This window comes from Bombina bombina, chromosome 1, assembly GCF_027579735.1.
Source record: "Bombina bombina isolate aBomBom1 chromosome 1, aBomBom1.pri, whole genome shotgun sequence".
Taxonomy (NCBI): Eukaryota; Metazoa; Chordata; class Amphibia; order Anura; family Bombinatoridae; genus Bombina; species Bombina bombina.
This window is the reverse complement of record NC_069499.1, coordinates 1,274,512,637-1,274,539,658: the sequence shown is the minus strand read 5'-3', so window position 1 is coordinate 1,274,539,658 and position 27,022 is coordinate 1,274,512,637. Positions and strand designations below refer to the sequence as shown.

At 37.8% G+C, this 27,022-nt stretch overlaps 1 protein-coding gene across 1 annotated transcript in view; it reads left to right on the top strand.

The window, feature by feature from the left end:
* The window catches only part of LOC128642247 (thyrotropin-releasing hormone receptor-like), a 111,685-nt gene that overhangs the window by 16,356 nt on the left and 68,307 nt on the right, over positions 1 to 27,022 (top strand). The window contains exon 2 of the mRNA XM_053694952.1: positions 2,800 to 3,223. Coding sequence (XP_053550927.1) covers positions 2,800 to 3,223 — 424 coding nt within the window. The remainder of the gene's footprint in view (positions 1 to 2,799; positions 3,224 to 27,022) is intronic.

Here is a 27,022-nt window from a genome sequence, read left to right as displayed (position 1 = left end):
CATTGCTTTGTGGTAATAAGAAGGCCGCCAAATGCCGCTGCGCATCACACGTGTATTATGGCTAGCAGTGATGGGGTTAATTATGTAGCTTGTAGGGAACTTGCAGGGTTAATTTTAGCTTTAGTGTAGAGCTCAGCCTCCCACCTAAAACATCAGACCCCCTGATCCCTCCCAAACAGCTCTCTTCCCTCCCCCACCCCACAATTATCCCCGCCATCTTAAGTACTGGCAGAAACTCTGCCAGTACTAAAATAAAAGCTATATTTGGGCTTTTTTTGTGTGGCATATTTACATATGCTGCTGTGTAGGATCCCCCCTTAGCCCCCAACCTCACTGATCCCCCACCAAACAGCTTTCTAACCCTCCCCCTCTGCCTTAATGGGCGCCATCTTGGGTACTGGCATGATCATTATTATTTTTTTATATTTGTTTTTTTTTAAACTTTTCTTAACTTTTTTTTCTGCAGTGTAGCGGTTCCCTCCCGCTCCCACCCCGTGCACGTGCAGGCCCACCGCCCCCGTGCACCCGCGCGTTCCCGTGCGTGTCCGTCTGTCCCGCCCTCGATCTCGCCCCCCTCCACTCCACTCGGCACATCGATGGCCGCGCACCCGCCTCCCAGACTTGCTCCCACCCACCAACGATACCGGCCACCGATATCCGGTGCAGAAAGGGCCACAGAGTGTCTCTCTCTGCATCGGATGGCCAAGGGGGGTTATTGCAGGATGCCTCGATATCGAGGCATCACTGCAATAACCGGAAAGCAGCTGGAAGCGAACAGGATCGCTTCCAGCTGCTTTCCAGACCAAGGACGTACACCACACGTCCTCGGTCATTAACTGTATTTTTTTTGAGGACATGTGGCGTACGTCCTTGGTCGTTAAGGGGTTAAATACCAGATAAAATGTGAAGCAGATAATAACATATCACAATTACATACATATCAACCATATCCCCAAAACAAAGCATGTATATACAAGCTGGCCAGCAAACAGTCCGTTTGATAATCCAGGCTCTTAGTGTGAAAAACACGCTCCGGTGAACTGATACATGTACTGTCTCTTTATTCTGCTCCTATCCGGGCACTTAAGTGTGAACACACGCTCCGGTAGCAGGATGTAAGTCCGGTCTCATATAAAAAAAGCAGGACTGAAAGGATTGAAGAGAAATTCTCAGCTGGACAGTGTAATCACAACACAATGCTCATGGGGTAATACCTGTTGCAAGACTTCCACCACATGGCTTACCTATACCTTCCTAGATTCAAGATTCATGAGGTGAATGCCATTTTGCTTCAATCTACCTCCATGATCCTATATTATACCTGATGGCGTTATCAGGTGAAGCAGCTCTGATAAGCACTTGGTCACAATATCTACCTTTACCGGAGCCCAGCAAGTGAAGACCCGCATCGGCATTATGCAACACATTAATATAGGATCATGGAGGTAGATTGAAGCAGAATGGCATTCACCTCATGAATCTTGAATCTAGGAAGTTATAGGTAAGCCGTGCGGTTGAAGTCTTGCAACACGTATTACCCCATGAGCATTGTGTTGTGATTACACTGTCCAGCTGAGAATTTCTCTTCAATCCTTTCAGTCCTGCTTTGTTTATATGAGACCGGACTTATATCCTGCTACCGGAGCGTGTGTTCACACTTAAGTGCCCGGATAGGAGCAGAATAAAGAGACGGTACATGTATCAGTTCACCGGAGCGTGTTTTTCACAATAAGAGCCTGGATTATCAAACGGACTGTTTGCTGACCAGCTTGTATATACATGCTTTGTTTTGGGGATATGGTTGATATGTATGTAATTGTGATATGCTATTATCTGCTTCACATTTTATCTGGTATTTAAACATTGGAAAAAATATTTTGTAAAGGCAGACCTGGTTTCTCTTTAATAAATGTTTGGTTTAAATGTGTTAGCTTGTGCAACCTTGTCTTGCTTTGGTTCATATTATTATATATAGAACCCTATCTCTTTAAGTGCAAAATAATTATTTGAGACTGTTAGCACTTGCATATAACACTTGAGATACATAAATTATCTGCGTGCCCCCTTTTCTTGTCTATGTATATATAATCATATATATATGCATGCATAGAAATATATATATATTACCAAAATCCATCAGATATATGTAGTAATATGTATTTATGAATAATATATTCTGCTATGTGAAGAACACTGGAATGTGAAATAATATTTTCCTGTTGGGTTAGCGCACTTGAGAACATGCGATCGGGTTTGAGCGCGAGTAGGGTGTTTTTTCCCACTTTTTTGTACCATTGATTTCTATGGGGGAATATGTTAACGCGGTTGCGATATTCTAAGTTCTGCTTTTTGTGTGCAACGGGTTAGCGCTCAAGCAAAATCGTTTTACTTGCAACTTGTAATACAAGCGCTACTCGACATGCGCAAAAACCTTATTTCAAACAGAGTTAGCATGCGAGCAGGAGCATGAAATACTGCTCCACTTGTAAACTTGCCCTTGTTCATGTATTTCTTTTCAGTTAAATATCAGAATTTGCAGTCTGTATATTACTTTGATTTAAAATATGGAGAATTTATCTAATCATTTTACCCTTGTTGCCTTTCTATCTCAAGTTTGGGCTCTTAAAATTGCAATATCGTTCTACTGATTGATACAATCCATGATGCAATTTTAAACTTCAAAACATAATTGTACCATTTTACTCTATTTTCTGTTTCCAATACAACTAAATGCAACATATTTTAGTATCTGAAGTTTGCTATGTATTATAAGTGCCACAATGTTTCTGTTTTTTATAGATACATTGCAATTTGCCATCCAATGAGAGCACAGACTGTCTGTACAGTGTCCCGGGCTAAACGTATCATTACCATAGTTTGGATCTTCACTTCAATTTACTGCATGCTTTGGTTTTTCCTAGTGGATATTCATGTAAACAAGAACCAGCAGGTGGAATGTGGTTACAAGGTCTCTCGTAATCTCTATCTGCCTATTTATATGACTGACTTTGCCATTTTCTATGTTATTCCACTGTTTGTGGCCACCATTCTTTATGGTCTCATTGGAAGAATCTTGTTTCTAAGTCCAATGCCACATCAGCCAGAGAGCACCACTGAGCGTTGGCGAGAGAAAAGCTCAAAGGAGAAAAATGGAATGGAAACAGAAGGCAACAGATCTCTCAATCGTCCCAGAAGTAAGGGAGCACTATCATCAAGAAAACAGGTAAACTAACTGTTTAACATTAATCAATCAAAGAATGACAACATTATTTTGTTAATGAGTGGCATTGTATTATGCTCAAACCTCAGGATAGTTTATTGTTTAAAAAACATTGTTTAAAAAGTTACATTGTTAACAAATATTGAAGTATGGACCTTAAGAGAAATATAATGCCTAGGTCAATATATAGAGGGATATTTATCAAGCCGTCAACTTACTTGCATTAGACGGCACCAATACGCTCGCCTTACATCGCCTAACATCGCAGCCGCCGACCTGAATATGCTCTCCATATTTAACAAAAAAGCTGTCAAAAAGCCGCGCACCAAGTACGGGGCGATGAGCAGTGGACTGTTGTTAACAAAACAGTCATCGATCTTGCTGCTATTCGGCTTTTTCACAGCTTTATTTATACCCTGTCACTAAACACCGCCACTATACTAAAATGTTTAACCCCTATCCCGCTGCTCCTGGAGCCCACTGCAACTAAATAAAGTTATTAACCCCTATCCCGCCACTCCCGGAGCCCACCACAACTAAATAAAGTTATTAACCCCTATCCCGCCTGTCCCGGAGCCCACCGCAACTCTAATAAAGTTATTAACCCCTATCCCACTGCTCCCGGAGCCCACCACAACTCTAATAAAGTTATTAACCCCTATTCCACTGCTCCCGGAGCCCACCGCAACTCTAATAAGTTATTAAGCCCTATCCCGCTGCTCCCTGAGCCCACCGCAACTAAATAAAGTTATTAACCCCTATCCAGCCGCTCCCGAAGCCCATCACAACTAAATAAATGTATTAACCCCTATTCCGCCGCTCCCAGAGCCAACTGCAACTAAATAAAGTTATTAATCCCTATGCCCCTGGCCTCCCACATCACTACCACTTACTAAACCTATTAACCCCTAAACCTTCAGCCCCCCACATCACCATAAACTAAATTAACTTATTAACCCCTAAACCTAACAACCCGCTAACTTTACATTTAATATTAACTCATCCCTATCTTATAATAAATTTAAACTTACCTTTAGAATTAAAATAAACTATATTAAACTAATAATTAGCCTACCCTAACTATTATACTAAAATTACATTAAACTATATTATACTATTAATTAACGTACCCTAACTATTATACTACAATTACATTAAACTATGTTAAACTAATAATTAATCTTAACTAACTGTTGTACTTAAATTACATTAAACTACAAATTAAATTAAATATATTACATAGTTTAAAACCTAACCCTACTCAAATAATTTAAATCTACAATAAAAAAATTACAAAGTTACAAAAAACTACTAAGTTACACAAAATAAAAAATATATGATCAAATATTTAAGCTAATTACACCTAATCTAATAGCCCTATGAAAATAAACTCCCCCCCCCCAAAATAAAAAAACCCTAGCCTACAATAAACTGCCAATAGCCCTTAAAAGGGCCTTTTGCGGCCCATTGCCCCAAAGAAATCAGCTCTTTTACCTGTAAAAAAAATACAAACTCCCCCCAACAGTAAAACACACTACCCACACAACCAACCCTCCCAAATAAAAACCTAATCTAAAAAACCTAAGCTCCCCATTGCCCTGAAAAGGGTATTTGGATGGGCATTGCCCTTAAAAGGGCATTTAGCTCTTTTTCCTGCCCAAACCCTAATCTAAAAATAAAACCCACCAAATAAACTCTTTAAAAAACCTAACACTAACCCCCGAAGATCCACTTACAGTTTCTGAAGACCCGACATCCATCCTCAACGAAGCCGGCAGAAGTCCTCAACGAAGCGGCAGAAGTCCTCAACGAAGCTGGGAGATTACTTCATCCAACCGGGCAGAAGTTGTCCTCCAGAAGGCAGAAGTCTTCATCCAGACAGCATCTTCTATCTTCATCCATCCGGCGCGGAGCGGCTCCATCTTCAAGACATCCGGCGTGGAGCATCCTCTTCTTTCGACATCTTCTTCAACAATGAATGTTCCTTTAAAAGACGTCATCCAAGATGGCATCCCTTAGATTCCGATTGGTTGATAGAATTCTATCAGCCAACCGGAATTAAGGTTGAAAAAATCCTATTGGCTGTTGCAATCAGCCAATAGGATTGAGCTTTCATTCTATTGGCTGATCCAATCAGCCAATAGAATGTGAGCTCAGCCTATTGGCTGATTGGATCAGCCAATAGGATGAAAGCTCAATCCTATTGGCTGATTGCATCAGCCAATAGGATTATTTCTAACTTAATTCCGATTGGCTGATAGAATTCTATCAGCCAATCGTAATCTAAGGGACCCCATCTTGGATGACGTCATTTAAAGGGACATAATACTCATATGCTAAACCACTTGAAACTGATGCAGTATAACTGTAAAAAGCTGACAGGAAAATATCACCTGAACATCTCTATGTAAAAAAGGAAGATATTTTACCTCACAATTTCCTCAGCTCAGCAGAGTAAGTTCTGTGTAAAAAGTTATACTCAGCTGCTCCCAGCTGCAGGTAAACAAATTTAAAAAAATGAAGAAATGAACAGCAGCCAACAAGCATCAGCAGTGCTGAGGTCATGAACTCTTACTGTGATCTCATGAGATTTGACTTAACTCTCATGAGATTTCATAGTAAGCTTCCTTTACCTGATTGGTGAAATAATATGAGAGTGCACGATGCTAGTCCCTTCAGATGTCCCAGGACAAACACACTAAAATGCTGCTTAGAAATCCTTTACAATGGGAGGTGGCTACTGAGGAACTTTTGAGGTAAAATATCTTTCTTTTTTACATAGAGATGTTCAGGTGATATTTTCTAATCAGCTTTTTACAGCTATGCTGCATCACTTTCAAGTGTTTAAACATTTGGGTATTATGGCCCTTTAAAGGAACATTCATTGTTGAAGAAAAGAAGAGGATGCTCCGCGCTAGATGTCTTGAAGATGGAGCCGCTCCGCTTCGGATGGATGAAGATAGAAGATGCCGTCTGGATGAAGACTTCTGCCGTCTGGAGGACAACTTCTGCCTGGTTGGATGAAGACTTCTCCCGGCTTTGTTGAGGACTTCTGCTGCTTCATTGAGGACTTCTGCTGGCTTCGTTGAGGATGGATGTCCGGTCTTCAGAAACTGTAAATGGATCTTCGGGGGTTAGTGTTAGGTTTTTTTTAAGGGTTTATTGTGTGGGTTTTATTTTTAGATTAGGGTTTGGGCATTTTTTATGTTCATAGGGCTCTTAGATTAGGTGTAATTAGTTTAAATATTTGATAATTTATTTTTTATTTTGTGTAACTTAGTGGGTTTTTTTTTTGTAACTTAGTGTTTGTTATTTTGTGTAACTTAGTGTTTGTTATTTTTGTAACTTTGTATTTTTTATTGTAGATTTAAATTATTTGAGTAGGGTTAGGTTTTTTAATATATAATATAGTTTATTTAATTGTTAGTTTAATGTAGTTTTAGTATAATAGTTAGGATAGATTAATTAATATTTTAATACAGTTTAGTGTAATTTTAGTATAATAGGGTAGATTAATTAATAGTTTAATATAGTTTAATGTAATTGTAGTATAATAGTTAGGGTAGGTTAATTATTAGTTTATTATAGTTTAATGTAATTTTAGTATAACAGTTAGGGTAGGTTAATTATTAGTTTAATATAGTTTAATGTAATTGTAGTATAATAGTTAGGGTAGATTAATTAATATAAAAAAAATATAGAGAAAGAAAAAGGGATATCTGGTGGCACACTTAGATAGAGAGCTTGTGATTACAATTTAATCATCAGAAAGGCACTAGGAAGGAGTAAAATTAAAATATAACTTTTATTATATTGAATAAAAATAAAAAAAACAACTAGATTGTGTGTATAGTAGTTAAAAATAGGGTATATAGGCGTAACTATAGTACAAAAATACAATCCATTGTTTACTATCACCTACAAAGGCATAGAAACAACTCTTAGTCTATTATTGGTTACAGACAAAGCTGTATAGTACATATATAGATTGTCTTATTAATGTTTAGTCAAATAAGTGACATATACCCTAAATGATGATCTAAATCATCATCAATACTAGAGATAAGTTTTAAAATCAAGAAAATTATTAGGTTATAAAAATACTGTATCCTGGTCCAAGCAGGGTTAGATAGGGTATGACACAGTTATATGTGATTTACGAAGTCATATGGTGAGGTAGTGTAGCAGCAATTCTATTCAAAAAGCTGGGCTAAGCTTAGATATAGCAATTATCGATATAGGGGGGTTGCCTGGAGGATATCACAGGATTCCCCCAGAAATAGTCAAAATAAATTAGCTTAGACTTAGCAGCGCATTAACCATATGTTGTTTCACAGTTATTAGTTTTAAATTAGGCAAAGACCTCACCTACTGGTCGTGTTTGGTTTACTTATACCCCATACTGAATGTTAACATCGTTAGTGCAGTGTTACCCTGGAACACAGGATTAAAGTAAAAAATGTGTGTTGCTTCTCATAGTCAAATACAGGGAAAAGGATCCCAAAATAGCGTAGCTTTTATAATTGTATAAATTAGCTCAAAAACTTGGTGCTGGGTAGTGTGAGGTTAGATACGTATGTATTTTATTACTGCATATCAGAAAAAGGGCTTTATGGTATTATCCTTGAGAGCAATGTGCACACGCCACAAAACCGCTCCCTTACTGGTCACAATAGTTAAATTTTTAACCCGAGGATAACTACTATAGCATCATAATTATATGGAGAATCAAACCCCACTAAAACCCGCTAAGTTTTTTAAAACTAAGTTTTTAAACTAAAGATGCCGAAATCGGCCAACAGATTAAATTAATTCTATTTGTTCACAACAATTAAACATGTTCAGAGACGCAGAGCGAACGCCTGACGCGCGTTTCGCCTACTGCTTTGTAAAAAAAAAAAAGATGTTTTTTCTTTCTCTATATTTTTTTGATATATATTTTGGTATCAGGCACTGCCCTCCAGTGATACATAGGCTGACCCTGCAGGGATTATAGAGAACTTTAACCTGTCCCCATACCGAATTCCCCTTTACCCATAGGGGAATTTCAACACTAGATTAATTAATAGTTTAATATAGTTTAATTTAAATCTAAAGGTAAGTTTAAATTTATTGATAAATAGGCCTCTTTGTCTCTTGTTTATGCAATGTATCTATCTATCACTCATTTGATTTATATGATGGACCTTATGGTGTTTAAAGATATGTTAAAAATTATCATTCAAACTTTTAAACATTACTTAAAAATATTGAGTCCAAACACTATGAGAAAAAATACAATGTGCAAAATATGCAAGTCTTTCTTTCTTTCTGCACTTTGCAGTCATTAACTTCACATATTGTTTTGATACAGAGATGTGGGTTTACTTAGACTAAACCATTTTTTCCGTATTTTCTGCAAGCTATGCAAAAAGCATCTTATGGACACCAATTGTAGATATGATCCAACCACCATCATATACTATAACTTTAAGAAAGTTACGCTAGATTACGAGTTTTGCGTTATGAGGGATGCGGTGCGAACTTGCACGTTATTGTCACCGCTCAGTTCCCTACAGTGCTGGTATTACAGGTTTATAAAAACCCAGCATTATCAGGCAAGAAGTGAGCATAGAGCAAAATTGAGCTCCATACCGCACTCCAATACCAGCGCTGCTGAAAGCTGCGGTGAGATGGTTTTACGTGATCGTGCAAGATTTCCCCATAGACATCAATGGGGAGAGCCGGCTGAAGAAAAGCAAAAAAGCCTGCATAAAGAACCTGCAAAAAAGCAGCATAAAGCTCCGTAATGCAGCCCCATTGATACCTATGGGGAAACAAAATTTATGTTTACACCTAACATCCTAACATGAACCCCGAGTCTAAACACCCCTAATCTTAAACTTATTAACCCCTAATCTGCCACCCCCGACATCACCGACACTTACATTATACTTATTAATACCTAATCTGCCGCTCCGGACAGCGCTGCCACTATAATAAACATATTAACCCCTAAACCGCTGCCCTCCCACATCGCAAACACTAGTTTAATATTATTAACCCCTAATCTGCCGCCCCTAACATAGCCACCACCTACCTACACTTATTAACCCCTAATCTGCCGCCCCCAACGTCGCCGCCACTATACTAAATTTATTAACCCCTAAACCTAAGTCAAACCCTAACACCCCCTAACTTAAAAATAATTAAAATAAATCTAAATAAAAATTACTATCATTACCTAAATAATTCCTATTTAAAACTAAATACTTACCTATAAAATAATCCCTAATCTAGCTACAATATAACTAATAGTTACATTGTAGCTAGCTTAGGTTTTATTTTTATTTTACAGGTAAGTTTATATTTATTTTAACTAGGTAGAATAGTTACTAAATAGTTATTAAATATTTACTAACTACCTAGCTAAAATAAATACACATTTACCTGTAAAATAAAACCTAACCTGAGTTACACTAGCACCTAACCTTGCACTACAATTAAATAAATTACCTAATTAAACAGCCAATAGAATGCGAGCTCAATCCTATTGGCTGATTGGATAACCCAATAGGATTGAAGCTACTGGCTGATTGCCTTTAATTCTGATTGGCTGATAGAATTCTATCAGACAATCGGAATTCAAGGGATGCCATCTTGGATGACATCACTTAAAGGAACCTTCATTCTGGAAGAAGACTTCGATTGAAGAAGATGCTCCGCGCCGGATGTCTTGAAGATGGAGCCGCTCCGATTCGGATGGATGAAGATAGAAGATGCCGTCTGGATGAAGACTTCTGCCGTCTGGAGGACCACTTCTGCCCGGTTGGATGAAGACTTCTCCCGGCTTTGTTGAGGACTTCTGCTGCTTCATTGAGGACTTCTGCTGGCTTCGTTGAGGATGGATGTCCGGTCTTCAGAAACTGTAAGTGGATCTTCGAGGGTTAGTGTTAGGTTTTTTGAAGGGTTTATTGTGTGGGTTTTATTTTTAGATTAGGGTTTGGGCAGGAAAAAGAGCTAACTGCCCTTTTAAGGGCAATGCCCATCCAAATGCCCTTTTCTGGGCAATGAGAAGCTTAGGTTTTTTAGTTAGGTTTTTATTTGAGGGGGTTGGTTGTGTGGGTGGTGGGTTTTACTGTTGGGGGGGTATTTGTATTTTTTTTTTACAGGTAAAAGAGCTGATTTCTTTGGGGCAATGCCCAGCAAAAGACCTTTTTAAGGGCCATTGGCAGTTTAGTTTAGGCTAGGTTTTTATTTTTTATTTTGGGGGGGCTTTTTAATGTTCATAGGGCTCTTAGATTAGGTGTAATTAGTTTAAATATTTGATAATTTATTTTTTATTTTGTGTAATTTAGTGTGTTTTTTTTTTTGTTTAAATGATTTTTATTAGAATAGGGTTCACCGGGTTACAGCAAATCAAAATATAAATTCTTGACATAGTAGGCAAATAAGCAATAATACAATATTATCAAATTAAGCATTGTCAAATAACAGTAAACCAGTGTAACTTAGTGTTTGTTATTTTTGTAACTTTGTAATTTTTAATTGTAGATTTAAATTATTTGAGTAGGGTTAGGTTTTTTAATATATAATATAGTTAATTTAATTGTTAGTTTAATGTAGTTTTAGTATAGTAGTTAGAATAGATTAATTAATATTTTAATACAGTTTAATGTAATTTTAGTATAATAGTTAGGGTAGATTAATTAATAGTTTAATATAGTTTAATGTAATTGTAGTATAATAGTTAGGGTAGGTTAATTATAAGTTTATTATAGTTTAATGTAATTTTAGTATAACAGTTAGGGTAGGTTAATTATTAGTTTAATATAGTTTAATGTAATTGTAGTATAATAGTTAAGGTAGATTAATTAATAGTTTAATATAGTTTAATTTAAATCTAAAGGTAAGTTTAAATGTATTATAAGATAGGGATGAGTTAATATTTAATATAAAGTTAGCAGGTTGTTAGGTTTAGGGGTTAATAGGTTAATTTAGTTTATGGTGATGTGGGGGGCTGGCGGTTTAGTGGTTAATAGGTTTAGTAAGTGTTAGTGATGTGGAAGGCCAGGGGTTTAGGGGTTAATAACTTTATTTAGTTGCCGTGGGCTCCGGGAGCGGCGAGATAGGGGTTAATAACATTATGTAGGTTGTGGCGGGTTCCGGGAGCAGCGGAATAGGGGTTAATAAATTTATGTAGGTGGCGGCGGTGTTGGGGTGGCAGATTAGGGGTTAATAAGTATAATGTAGGTGTCGGCGGTGTCGGGGTGGCAGATTAGGGGTTAATAAGTATAATGTAGGTGGCGGCAATGTCAGGGGTGGCAGATTAGGGGTTAATAAGTATAATGTAGGTGGCGGTGATGTCAGGGGCGGCAGATTAGGGGTTAATAAGTATAATGTAGGTGGCGGCGATGTCGGGGGCGGCAGATTAGGGGTTAATAAGTATAATGTAGGTTATGGCGATGTCGGGGGCGGCAAATTAGGGGTTAATAAGTATAATGTAGGTGGTGGCGATGTCGGGGCGGCAGATTAGGGGTTAATAAGTATAATGTAGGTGGTGGCAATGTTGGGGTAGCAGATTAGGGGTGTTTAGACTCGGGGCTTATGTTAGGGTGCTAGGTGAAAACATAACTTGTTTTCTACCATAGAAATCAATGGGATATCTGGCAGCATTGAACATAAGCTTTCGCTGCTTTCAGACTCCCATTGATTCCTATGGCATCCGCGGCCTCCAGGGTGACGGATTGAAAACCAGGTACGCTGGGCCGGAATAGTGGCAAGCGTACCTGTTAGAAGTTTGATAACTTGCAAAAGTAGTCAGATAGTGCCAAATTTGTATTCGGAACATTTGTAATGACGTAAGCATCGATCTGTGTCGCACTGAGACCGGCGGATCGTATGTTACGTCACACATTTCAACTTTTGCCAGTCTGTAGGCTTTGATAAATAAGGGGAATCAAGCTCGCCACAATTTGGCTGCGGAATTCCAGCGTATTTGTGTTTGACGGCTTGATAAATAGGCCTCTTTGTCTCTTGTTTATGTAATGTATCTATCACTCATTTGATTTATATGATGGGCCTTATGGTGTTTAAAGATATGTTAAAAATTATCATTCAAACTTTTAAACATTACTTAAAAATATTGAGTCCAAACACTATGAGAAAAAATACAATGTGCAAAATATGCAAGTCTTTCTTTCTTTCTGCACTTTGCAGTCATTGACTTCACATATTGTTTTGATACAGAGATGTGGGTTTACTTAGAATAAACCATTTTTTCCATATTTTCTGCAAGCAATGCTTAAAGCATCTTATGGACACCAATTGTAGATATGATCCAACCACCATCATATGCTATAAGTTTGAGAAAGTTACGGCTAGATTACGAGTTTTGCGTTATGAGGGTGCGGTGCGAACTTGCACGTTATTGTCACCGCTCAGTTTCCTACAGTGCTGGTATTACAGGTTTATAAAAACCCGGCGTTAGCAGGCAAGAAGTGAGCGTAGAGCAAAATTGAGCTCCATACCGCACTCCAATTCCAGCGCTGCTGAAAGCTGCGGTCAGCTGGTTTTACGTGCTCGTGCACGATTTCCCCATAGACATCAATGAATGAAAAAAGCAAAAAAGCCTGCATAAAGAGCCTGCAAAAAAGCAGCATAAAGCTCCATAACGCAGCCCCATTGATTCCTATGGGGAAACAAATTTATGTTTACACCTAACATCCTAACATGAACCCCGAGTCTAAACACCCCTAATCTTAAACTTATTAACCCCTAATCTGCCACCCCCGACATCACCGACACTTACATTATACTTATTAACCCCTAATCTGCCATTCCGGACAGCGCTGCCACTATAATAAACATATTAACCCCTAAACCGCCGCCCTCCCGCATTGCAAACACTAGTTAAATATTATTAACCCCTAATCTGCCGCCCCTAACATAGCCACCACCTACCTACACTTATTAACCCCTAATCTGCCGCCCCCAACGTCGCCTCCATTATACTAAATTTATTAACCCCTAAACCTAAGTCAAACCCTAACCCTAACACCCCCTAACTTAAAAATAATTAAAATAAATCTAAATAAAAATTACTATCATTACCTAAATAATTCCTATTTAAATCTAAGTACTTACTTATAAAATAATCCCTAAAATAGCTACAATATAAATAATAGTTACATTGTAGCTAGCTTAGGTTTTATTTGTATTTTACAGGTAAGTTTGTATTTATTTTAACTAGGTAGAATAGTTACTAAATAGTTATTAAATATTTACTAACTACCTAGCTAAAATAAATACACATTTACCTGTAAAATAAAACCTAACCTGAGCTACACTAACACCTAACCTTGTACTACAATTAAATAAATTACCTAAATTAACCCTTTGAGTGCTAATCACTTTCCCACCTGGGTGCTAAGGTGATTAAAGTTTTGTTTTTTTTTAAATTTGATTTTTTTTCAACTTTTGTATTTCAGATCCCCAAGACTTACACCGTTGGGAGGTTTATGAGATTACCTTTCCAACGGTGGGTCTTGGGGGTCTGTAGCTGCTTAGATGCCTGAGATACAGGCGTCTAAGCAGCATGCCCCCTTTCCCTATACTTTGCATTGTACATTTTTAATAAAGTTGTGCGGTGACGTCCCCATGTCACTGCACATGATTCACCACGCAAAACGTTAAGCCCCGGCAATGCCTGTCACTATGCAGGCCCGATCGCCTTGGTAGGAGTGGGTGCGAGCCCCCAGATCTCCCTCAAGGTAGGAGAGTGCTAGTGTCATTAGCACCAGAGTGGGAAACTTTGTGACGGTTCAGAGCCGTCGTTAGCACTTAAGGGGTTAAATACAATTACCTAAATTAAAAAACAAACAAACACTAAATTACACAAAATTTAAAAAAAATGATCAGATATTTAAACTAATTACACCTAATCTAATAGCCCTATCAAAAAAAGCCCCCCCCCCAAAAAAAAACCATAGCCTAAACTTAACTACCAATAGCCCTTAAAAGGGCCTTTTGTGAGGCATTGCCCCAAAGAAATCAGCTTTTTTACCTGTAAAAAAAAATACAAACAACTCTCCAACAGTAAAACCCACCACCCACACAACCAAACCCCCCAAATAAAATCCTAACGAAAAAAACCTATGCTCCCCATTGCCCTAAAAAAAGGTCATTTGGATGGGCATTGCCTTTAAAAGGGCATTTAGCTCTTTTTAAAGTGCCCAAACTCTAACCTAAAAATAAAACCCACCCAATAAACCCTTAAAAAAACCTAACACTGTATGGTCGCCCCATAACTTTAGTGAACGCATATGCTCCAAACAGTGACCAGATCCCTTTTTTTCGAAACGTGTTCAAAAGAATACTTGACTTAGCTGTAGGCCCTATATATTTTGCTGGCGATTTCAATTTCCCACTACAACCCGCAAAAGATAGCTTTAATCACAAAATTTCAGTGTCAAAAAAGACTTCCACATATTTATGGAAAAATTTAAGAGATCTCAACTTATATGACATCTGGCGTTTAATACATAATGATAAAAGAGACTATACTTTTTTCTCCTACCCTAACAAAACACACAGCAGGCTTGATTACATATTCACCAATTAGAAAGGTCTCCCTTATATACACAAGTGTGAAATTTCACCCATGTCATGGTCTGACCATTCAGCAGTAAAATTAAAATTCTCATGGCCTGAAGTATCGACAGAGCCATATACATGGAAATTAGATGAAACCCTTTTGAATGATCCAAAACATGTAAATGCCCTTTCCACACTCATATATGAATACTTCACATTTAATACCAACTCTATAGCAGATAATTATAAGATTTGGGAAGCACATAAATGCATTCTCCGAGGAGAATTAATAAAAATGAAAGCCCAAGCGCGACAGTACAATATAAGGATCTATCTGAAACTTTCTCGCGATTGGATCATGCATTAAAAATGAATCCGACTGATCCCATAATAGCGCAAGAATATAAATCAGCGCGCACAGCTCTAGATACATTTTTAGATATAGAGTACCAAACACTTCGCAAAAAAACAAATAGTTTATTTCACTACGAAAGCAATAGAACAGGTAAACTTCTGGCTCGCGCATTAAAAAAGAAATGATTCAAGTCATTCATTTATGAAATCCAACACCCACACCACAAAACAACAGTAGTTACAACTAAAGAAATCCGGCATACTTTTCATGAGTATTATACTAATCTCTATAACATAGCTAAAACTCACCTAGTGGCGACTCTAGGAACAATATATAGGGGGGGGGGCACATAAGATACCACAGTCAAACCTTGGGGGGCACTAATCATTTTTACCACCAAATCATATATATTATATTTATTACGGTACCTACTAAACCTCTGCACTGTGCCATTTAATATTAATTTATCATTGTCATCATCTGGCAAAGCTTTATTTAAAAATTAAAGAGAAAAAAAAAACATGTTAGCCTCTGTTGTATAAGCCCTGTAAGTATCTTTTTAAAGGGACACAATATTTTTCTTTAATGATTCAGATAGAGCACATATTTTTAAACAACTTTCTAATGTACTTCTATTATCAAATTTGCTTTATTCTCTTGGTATCTTTTATCAAATGAATGACAATGCACTACTGTGAGCTAGCTGAACACATTGGATGAACTAATGACAAGAGGAGCCACCAATAAGCAACTAGCAACCAGTAGTGCTTTACTGCTCCTGAGCCTGCCTATATCTGCTTTTCAACAAAGAATACCAAGGGAAGGAAGCAAATTAGATAATAGAATTAAACTGGAAAGTTGTTTATAACTGTGTGCTCTGTTTAAATAATGAATGCGTAATTTTAACTTTATTTTCCCTTTAAGCAAGTTTTTTTCCACACACTTTTAGAATCCCAAACATGCTAATTTTATACACTGTAGGGAAGATCAGCAAGTGGGAGATACATGGAAGCATTTTGAATTTATATTCTCTTGTAGGTTTTTTTATTTTATCTTTTTTAATAGAATATTCAGTAATAGGAAATAGTCCAGGCTGCTGTAGAATCATATGCAATAATTTGTTAGCAAACAAAAAACAACAACACACTTTGCATGTGTTAATGTGTATGTATATTATATATATATATATATATATATATATATATACATATATATATATATATATATATATATATATATATATACACACAGTATATATAAAATAAAATATACATACACATTAACACATACAAAGTGTTTTTTTCTTTTTTTGTTAGCTAAAAATTATTGCATATCATATTTATGTATCTGTCTGGGTTTTTTGTGTGAGATGTGGTGTGTGTTTGTGTGCTACAGAGAGAGTGTGTACAGGAAGGAGTTAAAGAAATGCTGTAAAAGAAAAATGAGTGAAAGAAAAAATGTTAAAAAAACTTCTGGCCACTCTATCTAGCAGAGGAGAGGCTCAGTAGCAGGTCAGAGATGGGGGAGGTTACTTGTTTAATGATGCTTGAAGCAGACATAAAAGCCAGTAACCCATAATATCAGATGACAATCGGCACCTTTAAAACATAGATGCCCTTTGCTCCCTTTCTTACCCTCTATGGCTCAGTTTATCTCTGACCTCCTGCCTTAGCCGTGTGTGTGCACAGTGTGCTTCCTCACTGAACAGGAAATATTTTCAGCACCGCGTGAGGGAAAAGAGAAGGGGAGGGGACAGAAGGGAGTGGAAAGCCCGGTGTCTCAATGTTATGTTAGCACAACTGATTGTTTCTAGTTTTACAAATGGCACAGTCAGACAGTCACTAAGCCTGCTAAGAAATGGTCACCTCTGAAAGCTGGAAAGAGCGCTAATATACATCAAAACTAGGAGAAGGTGGTTCCTCTTCAGCTGCTCCTTTTTCTTCTCGTGCTGTCTGGGGCCCCGTACCTTCTACTTCCACCTGTCATTGCTCGCCTTCCTAACAATCTATTTCCTCCCTTCTTGCTAATAACACCACTTCTGTCCTCTCAGCTCAGTGGACAGCTCATTCAATCCCACCTCCACACTGCTGTCGCAGCTTCTTCCTCTCAGTCAGCAAACAATGAGCAAGTAGGTAAACGAGGTGAAAACTTCATGGCTCAGTGGGGGGGCACATGGGGGGCAAAGGTTAAACTAGGAGAGGCACTTGCCCCCCTTGCCCCCCTGTAGTGACGCCTAGGATGATGATCTCTCTTCATGCCAGCAATTTTTTGATCATCAGTCTCATAGGGGCCTATTTATCAAGACCACTGCTCCATAACCTGTCTGCCTGCTCTGAGGCAGCGGACAGACATCACCGAAAATCAACCCGATCCAATATGATCGGGTTGATTGAAACCCCCTGCTGGCTGCAGGGGGCAGTATTGCACCGGCAGTTCACCAGAACTGCTGGTGCAATGATAAATGCCGCTCGCACCTTTTTAAATATTCACTCAGATAGAGTATACAAGTTACCTTGAATTGTTTTTAATGATTATTATTTTTTTTTTTACTTAGAGATGTCTTAGGAAGCCAGCACTCTTGGTAATGCAGCTCCTCGTATGATGAAGGGTAAAAGTAAGCTGAACTTCTCCATTTGTAGGGTTTGCCCTTCTTGCATGATTTATGTGAAAATGGTTTAACGGGACAGTCTAGTCCAAAACAAACTTTTATTATTCAGATAGGGCATGTGATTTTAAACAGTTTTCCAATTTACTTTTATCACCAATTGTACTTTGTTCTCTTGGTACACTTAGTTGAAAGCTAAATCGAGGAGGTTCATATGCTAATTTATAAGCCCTTGAAGGCCGCTTCTTAGCTAAGGGCATTTTTATACTTTTCACCACTAGGGGGTGTTAGTTCATGTGTTTCATATAGATAACACTGTGCTCACGCATGTGGAGTTCCTAGGAGCTCGCACTGATTGGCTAAAATGCAAGTCTGTCAAAAGAACTGAAATAAGGGGCAGTTTGCAGAGGCTTAGATACAAGATAATCACAGAGGTAAAAAGTGTATTAGTATAGCTGTGTTGATTATGCAAAACTAGGGAATGTGTAATAAAGGGATTATCTATCTTTTAAAACAATATATATTCTGGTGTAGACTGTCCCTTTAAGTTATGTTATACTTTTCACAATGACATCCCCTACCCTTCAAGTAATTAAATTAGAGAGAGCAAGGTTTTCATTATTCTTTTGTGTCACACTTGCTACAATCTAATATTAATTTTACCATATAAACTTCAGTTATTCTTTGTAAAAATAGTCCTCTGTCCTAAGGTCTGAGTGATCAATATTTCCCAATTCTAGTAGATAAAAGCATGGTAGCAAATCATATCATTCAGTTTCTTCTGACTGTTATGGTAATTGCCCAAGAGATGTAGATGAATAGTTTCCTTTGATTTCTCAGGCTCACTCAGGGTTTAAAAATCTGATATTTCAAGTGAAAATTTGCATATTCTTCTGTTGATTAGATTATTTAGTATATTAGCATTTGAGAATGAATTGTCAATCTCATTTTGTTGTGACACTTTTGGGGCAATTTTCCATTTGGCTGAAAAGACTACAACCGTTTCTGTTCTAGATTTTAAAAAGCTGTATTATACATATTTTTTCTATGATCACAGCAGGATACTCTGAAACTCATCAGATCCGTACTTTTTGTACTGCTTCTTTTACCTTGCTCAAGGTAAAAGTTAACACAAGTCATGTAAAAGTCCTGAAAAAAGTATATCATGTAACCCTGGAAAACATTATTGTTTACCCAGGGGTATGATAGACCATGAGAGACATGTTTATGGAAAAGCCTCAACCAGCCATCTTAAGGGGAAAACTGATTATGAGCATGTTGCTCAAGGTAAAAGAAGCAGTACAAAAACCATGGAACTGACGCGTTTCAGCATATTCTGCTGTAATCACATATACTTAGAAAAAATATGTGTCATACAGCTTTTTAAAATCCTGAACAGAGAAACGTATTATTTTTATAAGGCGGTGCTTGGATTTCTTTTTGCACTTTGTGGATGGCAGACATGGTCCACAGGAAATGGTTATATTTTTGTGGACATTATATTTGTTTATGGACATTCCCTATAACAGTACATTTTGTTTTTGTCCTAACAATACCAAGGGAGGTTCATCTCAGAAACTACTTTTAACATTCTGAAGTCTGCCTGGAAATCTAATTCCAGAAACTCCAAGAAGGCACCACAAGTTAAACCCAAAGTGTTGCTGAAGCCACTCATAGGGCTCCATGTACTAAGCCGTCAATTCATCCGTCATTTTAGACGCAGATAAACTCGCCGTTACTCGCCGCGGGCGAAATGGTGTCCGCTGTCACTATGTACTAATAATCCCCCAATAAATAGACAAGTCTAGCCCGCCGCGAGCAGTGGCAGATTATTGATAAATTTGACGCCTCGCTGGCCGCGACTAAGCTGATGTACTTAACTTTCAGTTGAATTGTCTGGCCAATTATTAACACGTGACATGCAAGGTGTCACGAACATCATAGTAGTCGCGGGAATAGAATTTTGCTCCTATAAAAGTTCAACTTATCTAAACAACTTTATTATTGTTCAAAATTTTTTGAAGAGTGATAACAGAGCGTTATTTTTGTAATATTTATTTACAATTTGGATATGGCTTCATCTGGATCTGATAATATATAAATATTAATATAAAAATAATTATAAAGATTGACAACTATACAATACAAATTTAAAATATAGATTACTCTTTAATTACAGTCGACAAATTTGGCGCAATTTATGTACATGGAAATGAGAGACAAATTAGACGCCAGTTATGCTGTACAATGCTGATATTACTGCCTTTTATATATGTCTAGACTGGCATCTAGATTGACTTTCCTATTGTTTTGTACCTTGCCCGCCACCTAAAAGGTGGCGAGGCAAAAATAACGAGGTGGGAGCGGAAATTGTAGCGAGCGGACAAATAGATTTTTTAGTACATTCGTTTTTGGCGAGTTGGTGGTCAAATGTGTCTAATTACAGTGAAAAATGGAGAGGTAGCGAGGTTTGGCGGATAAGTACGCTCGCAATTTTAAAGATGCGAGTTTGAACATAGTTGACGACTTTGTACATATCAGTTTGCGAGTTTTGCCGCGAGATTTGCTGCGGGTAGCTCGCTGACTGCTTAGTACATGGAGCCCTTAATCTGTCTTTCCCTTAAGATGGTTGGTTGAGACTTTTCCAGGAACATGTCTCTCATGGTCTACCATACCCTTGGGTAAAAAATAATGTTTTCTAGGGTTACATGATATACTTGTAGATCATTGGGTCATTCAGTTTGTACATCCACAAAAGAAGGGTCAGGATGTTTTTCAATAACTTAATTGTTCCTAAGAAGAGAGTTATTTTTTTTTCCAGTTTTTCCAATGATCAAGTTTATGAGCGTCCCCTGTTCAATATGGCATTCCTTCATTAATTTAGTCAAAATGGTATTTATGTCCTAGCCACATCCTTAAACTGTCCGGAATATATACAGTACATGACTAAAAGTATTTGGTTAGCTGTCCATCACACCTTTATGAGCTTGTTGGACATCCCATTCCAAAATTGCACATGTTAATGTGAGGCTTGTGTACAGGAGATCGCTACATACCAGAATGCATAGGGTTATATTTATCAAGCTCTGTATGGAGCTTGAATCCCCGTGTTTCTGGTGAGCCTTCAGGCTAGCCAGAAACACAAGTTATGAAGCGGCGGTCTAAAGACCGCTGCTCCAAAACCTGTCCACCTGCTCTGAGGCGGTGGACAGACATCACCAGAAATCAACCCAATCCAATACTATCGGGTTGATTGACACCCCCTGCTGGCTGGCGAATCTGCATGGGGCAGTGTTGCACCAGCAGTTTACCAGAACAGCTGGTGCAATGATAAATGCCGACAGAGTATGCTGTCAACATTTATCGATGTGCGGCGGACATGATCCGCAATATTGGATCATGCCTGCTCGCACACTAATAAATAGACCCCATAGTATCTACTGTAAAGTTTGATCGAGGAGGGATAACAGTCTGGTAGGTGCATAACTCTTAAGTGCACTATAATACCTCGGCATTGTGAACTTTCTTCGGATATAATAGTCTATAATGAACAGCCTTCTTTCTCTGATAAAAATGACAACTGCGATTCCTAAGGTGTAGTAACCAATCAGCGCCTATGATGTGTTAAAAGGGCATGAGTATTCAAGTGATTAAATCATAAAAATATTGTCTTAAGCTCTACTCTTTGTTCTCTCATATCCATGTGATATCAAGATTACTTAGTTTTGAGTACTTCTTAATTTCTTTCAAAGGTAGTTAATTCTTGAAATATTAATTTTAAAGTTGTGGTTCTGTCATATTGTTGAATCCTAGTTTTTGCCTAGTTTTCTTTTTCAGTAAGACATACATTACAAAGCCTCTCTATCTAATTGAATTGATATCACTCAGTTTGCTACTGCAAAAGGCAGAATCTAAAAGGGGGACAGGCCAAACTAAAATAAAGTCTTCAATGTTAATTATCTTTATTTGAGCTACTATTCAAGTATAGCAGCCAAGTAGCCAAAGCTGAATATACATATTGCAATGACTTGCTTTGCCCTTGTAGCAAATAGAAATGGGAATACTTGTTACCCTAGCCTGCTTTATAGCGGTTATACCAGTAGCTGTCCCCAAGAGGAACATGCATTTAATAGCATGAATGTCAACAGCTATATCACAGCTTTGAATTTGTCCTTAAAACAATATCTTATCGGCTCTGTAGACAAAAAAGCAAAAACTATAATGCACTTGCATTTATCACAAGCCATACTACTTCATTAAATATTTTTTTCTGAATTATTTGGCATATACTCCTGCAAACTTTAGATTTGCTAGGTTATTTATTTATTTATAAAATATTTTACCAGGAAGGATACATTGATAGGTTAATAGCAAAATGGAAGAAATAGTTACAACATTTGGCCAAATAGTGATAGGCCAAGGACCAGGTCAATGTTTATTCCTCCCTGGGTGACACAGGCCTTTGTAATTTTCCTTTGAGACATTCAAAACATGTAAATGGACTTCACTCTCAAAATGTTGTGGGTACACATATCATGCCACTGAAAAACTCACAGCTCTGGGTGCTCGCCAGCACTCACAGGCAGCTGCATTTGCTTTCAGTGACTCAGCAGTTTTTCCTGTGAAAAGCCCACAAGAAAAAAATGACATAATAATATAAACACAACACATACACACAGCTAGATTAATGCTAAAAGGAAAGAGTTAGTTACAGTATTTGGCTAAATAGTGATATGTCCAGGACCGCATCAAATTCTCTACCTACCTTGGGCTCCTATCCTACAGCCACACATGCTAGTTTTCAACTAAACAAACTGAGATACAAACAAGGTTAACACAGGCCTTTATAATTTTCCTATAGTGCAGTCCATTTCAGTGTTTTATATACATATGTAAATGACATACATGTATAAATGTGAAACTACGCAATATCAAGTACAGCTATGTGGATCTGCAGGAAAATAACTTCTAGACAAGAACATTTACAAATGACGTGATTTCATATTTCATTGTTCAATTTGATTTGATTTCTCACTCGCACTGTCATGATTGTCCCAAACAGTACAGGTGTTATGAAAATCAGGTTTTTAAAAGAGATCTCTTTGTCACAATTTTCATTGTTAACTATTGCAATCCATTTCCATCTGCACCACTGCTAACCCCTATAAATGCATCTTTATTATCTGGATGGGCAGACTGTGCAATGTTCTCCTATCGCTATATGGGTGTTTGACAACTTTTACGAGGATTCTTTTAAACTATATTGATTTGTCTTGTTTGTTAAAGGCACATTAAGCTTGTTCACGATCATACATATATTATTAAACTCACGGTGTTCCACATTAAAAGTTCAATAATGGAGGGGCGGAGCCAGCGCTCGATGGAGAAGGCTGCACGCAAGTGAGCTCCTGGATCCCTAACTGGCAAAAACAATATCAATATCAATATCAGAGCTTTTATGGCCACAATTCCTATGGTTTACAATATGGGAAGCAGCGAGGTACTAAAGTGATATTGCAGTGAAGTGTATCTGGCGAAAATCACTAGGTAAAAACCAAGATCGGCACCTACGCATTTTCCAAAATACGGAGCAGTACACGTGGGCCTGAAACATAGGCTGTGCTGGAACACTACAATGAGCAAACAAGATCTGCATCATCGATCCATAGAACTGCATCACGCAACACCAGGTATTTACAATTAATTACACACTAATTTGCAGCCTACAAGTTGATGCAAATAACGGCCTATAACATTATGGAGGTCATGTGGCGATAAAAACCTGACTACATAAATATCTATACTTACCGATCCTGAAACAGAGCTTTAATGGGAAGATGACATAAGACTTCTGCAGATAATTTACTACGCAAATCTGGCCTCCTGAGTATTGCAGCTGCATCACACACACAAACCGAAAGTAGAATTGCACCGGGGACATATCTTGTCTTGCTGGACTAACAAAACAGCATACCCCCCTGCGCCCATAGCTATATGAATATTAAAGGGGTCTAAATTAACGAATATCTTGATCTGGAATTTTCCAGAAATCTGGGACTTATACAATTTGTTGATCTGCAGACAAACTTGCCTCACTACATTTTGGTAAAAGAAACCTACAAGGGTTTTTTTCTGCTTCGAGAGGAGTGGAGTATAGGACTGCACCACCTACTATCTAAAAAATATGTCCCCCAAAAAAGGGAACAAGATGGACAAGCAATAAAAAAAACTACCCACCTCCACACCAACAGTGAATGATTTCTTTAAACATATAGAGGCTCCTTCCAAGACACAAAAAATCCTCCAGTCATTACTAGCAGAGATTCCTCACCATCCTCAGAATCAGAAGATGATGCTTTAGACTCAGCTATAACAATACCTAAAGCCCTTCTAAAATCACTCCCCTCTAAAAAAGATTTTTCTGATCTTGTATGCCAAGTCAAGCAATGCATCAGAGAAGAAATCTCGGAGATAAAAAAAGAGCTGACAAATGTCGGCCAAAGGGTTGAAAAGCTGGAGGGAGATTCAGACCTACTCAGTGCCAATTTTACCTCAATCAAATCACAAATATCTCAGCAAGACGAGACTATCTTCCAGCTTGAGAACAAAATTGATGACCTAGAAAATAGAAGTGGCCGGAACAACATAAGAATTAGGGGAGTCCCAGAGACCACTGCTCCGGATGCCCTGGAAGACTATCTACAAGGCCTATTTTCATATCTGACAGATGAAGATGCTGAAGTTACAATTGCCTTGGATAGATTTCATAGAGCCCTCTGAGCAAAACCCTTGGGGGACCAACCGCCAAGAGATATCATTGTAAGAGTGTCTTGCTACCCAATCAAAGAGAATATTATGAAGAAGGCAAGAGAAAAGCACCCTATAACTTTCAGGACAGATCCTTTACAACTCTTTGAGGATTTGACTCCAAGGACCCTGCAAAAAAGAAGGGACATTCGCCCACTGACCTCCAAGCTAAGGCAAAACAACATCCCATATAGGTGGGGACACCCCTTTAACTTACAAGTTATTTGGAAGGGAAGAAGATGGATATGCAACACTTCAGAAGATTTTGGAAGAATCTGCAAAGACCTGGAAATATCCCCTCCTGTCATACAAGATCCAACCCAGCCCAACTTTTCCAGAGAAAAACAACATTCTACGCCTCTTCCTCAGAGGCCTGAATGGCAAAGAGTTCCCGCAAAGAAGGCTTCACAGGGAGATAACAAGAAAGTCAAGCCTGTTACTGAAGGACGGTAAATTCCCTTGTGAAGGGATGTGTATATTTACCTAATTGTATTTCAGATCTTATTGTTTCTCTCTTAGTATCTCGCTGATATTTATTATCATATATACCTCATCTGCTAATCTAGCTTTAAATGTTTTAATGTATTACCCTTTAAGCTGCTAAGATAACAGTCTGTTCATTAAGTTCATTAAAGTTATTTATATTTAGGCCAACAACTATGCCCAACCGGGGATACTTCCCCTATTATTAGAGATATGTTATTACATATTTTCTTGTACACCTGTTGTGCACCACATGTGTTGAATAATGTTTTGTTTATCTTTTTCTATTGTTTCATTATTTTCCAAGGAGAATTAGCATTCAAGACAAACATTTTTGAAATTATATTTATTTTGTTGTCTAAACCTGCCCTGCATAATGTTCCATATTATCCACTAATAACATGATTTACAACACAATGCAGAATATTCAGATAGTCACTCAAAATGTAAAGGGATTTAATTGTCCTAACAAAAGATCCCTGGGGATCCAAGACCTACGTAAAAATGGAGGGAAGATTTTAATGCTACAAGAGACACATTTTAAAACGCATAAGATTCCAAAGTACTTCTCCAATCATTTCCCACAACACTACCATAGCACTAATGAAAAAACAAAAACAAACAGAGTTAGTATTTTGATACATAAATCTCTATCCTTTAAATTAATACACTTAGACAGAGACAAGGAAGGACGCTACTTGGGAATCACAGGATTACTATTTGGTAAGCCAATAACTCTAGTAAACCTTTATGCTCCCAACACAGGCCAAGAGGCCTTCATCTCCTGCATCACTAACAAAATCCTAGATGGGGTTCAAGGTCCTCTTATAGTCGCAGGGGATCTTAATATAGCTTTAGTCCCTGAAGTAGACAGCTCAAACCCACTTACCCGCTCTAACCAAAAGGCACTGCGCAACATCTGGGAAAATCTTAAAACTCTCACACTCCATGATACATGGAGATACACTCACCTCCTTATTAGGGACTGTACCTTCTTTTCTAACCATCAAAAGAGCTATTCCAGACTAGATTATGTTCTAGCAGATCATTTGGCCTTATCACTTATCAAGCAAGTCAATATCAAACACACCTCATGGTCTGATCACTCTAGGGTAGAATGTTTCATATGATGGCCCTCAATCCCACTAAAACCTTTTATGTGGAATTTAGACGACTCCTTATTAATTGACCCATTACTAATAGAAAAGATATCTACACAATTAGATGTATATTTTTCTGTAAATAACACCCCCGATATGAAAACAGCAACGATCTGGGAAACACATAAAGCCTATATTAAAGGGGAATTCATTAAATTGAAAGCCCAAAAACGTAAACAATCCACAAACATATATAATGCCTTAGCCCAAGAAGTAATAGAAGCAGATTTCCTGCTGAAAATTAATCCTTCAGACCAGTCCCTGCAAGATGCATTAAAAGATAAGCGCAATAAATTAAACAACCATCTTCAACTTGAAACCCAAAAACACCAACTATATCTAAAGCAGAAATATTATGGAGAAGGGAATAAATCTGGCAAAATGCTGGCCAGAGCTTTGAAAAAAACATTGATCCAAAACTTATATACATGCCCTCACACAAGAGCAGAGAGGACAGATAGAGGACACACTGTCGATAAGCAAATCATTCAAATTCTTTTACCATAAGCTATCCAACCTCTTTCCTAAAAGAGATCACTATAGACACAAGCTACTATGCGATGCTTATCTAGAAGGAATCCAACTACCCAAACTAAAAATTGAAGACGCTGAGAGCTTAAAATCCCCTATCACCATTTCTGAGATAATGAATACTATTAAAGATTTAAAATACGACAAGGTTCCAGGCCCAGATGGCTTCTCGAACCGCTACTACAAAACATTCGTAACCCAACTATCCCCACACCTATTAACCCTATTTAACCGCACATCACATACCAATCCTTTCCCGGACACAATGCTTCAGGCGCCCATTGCTG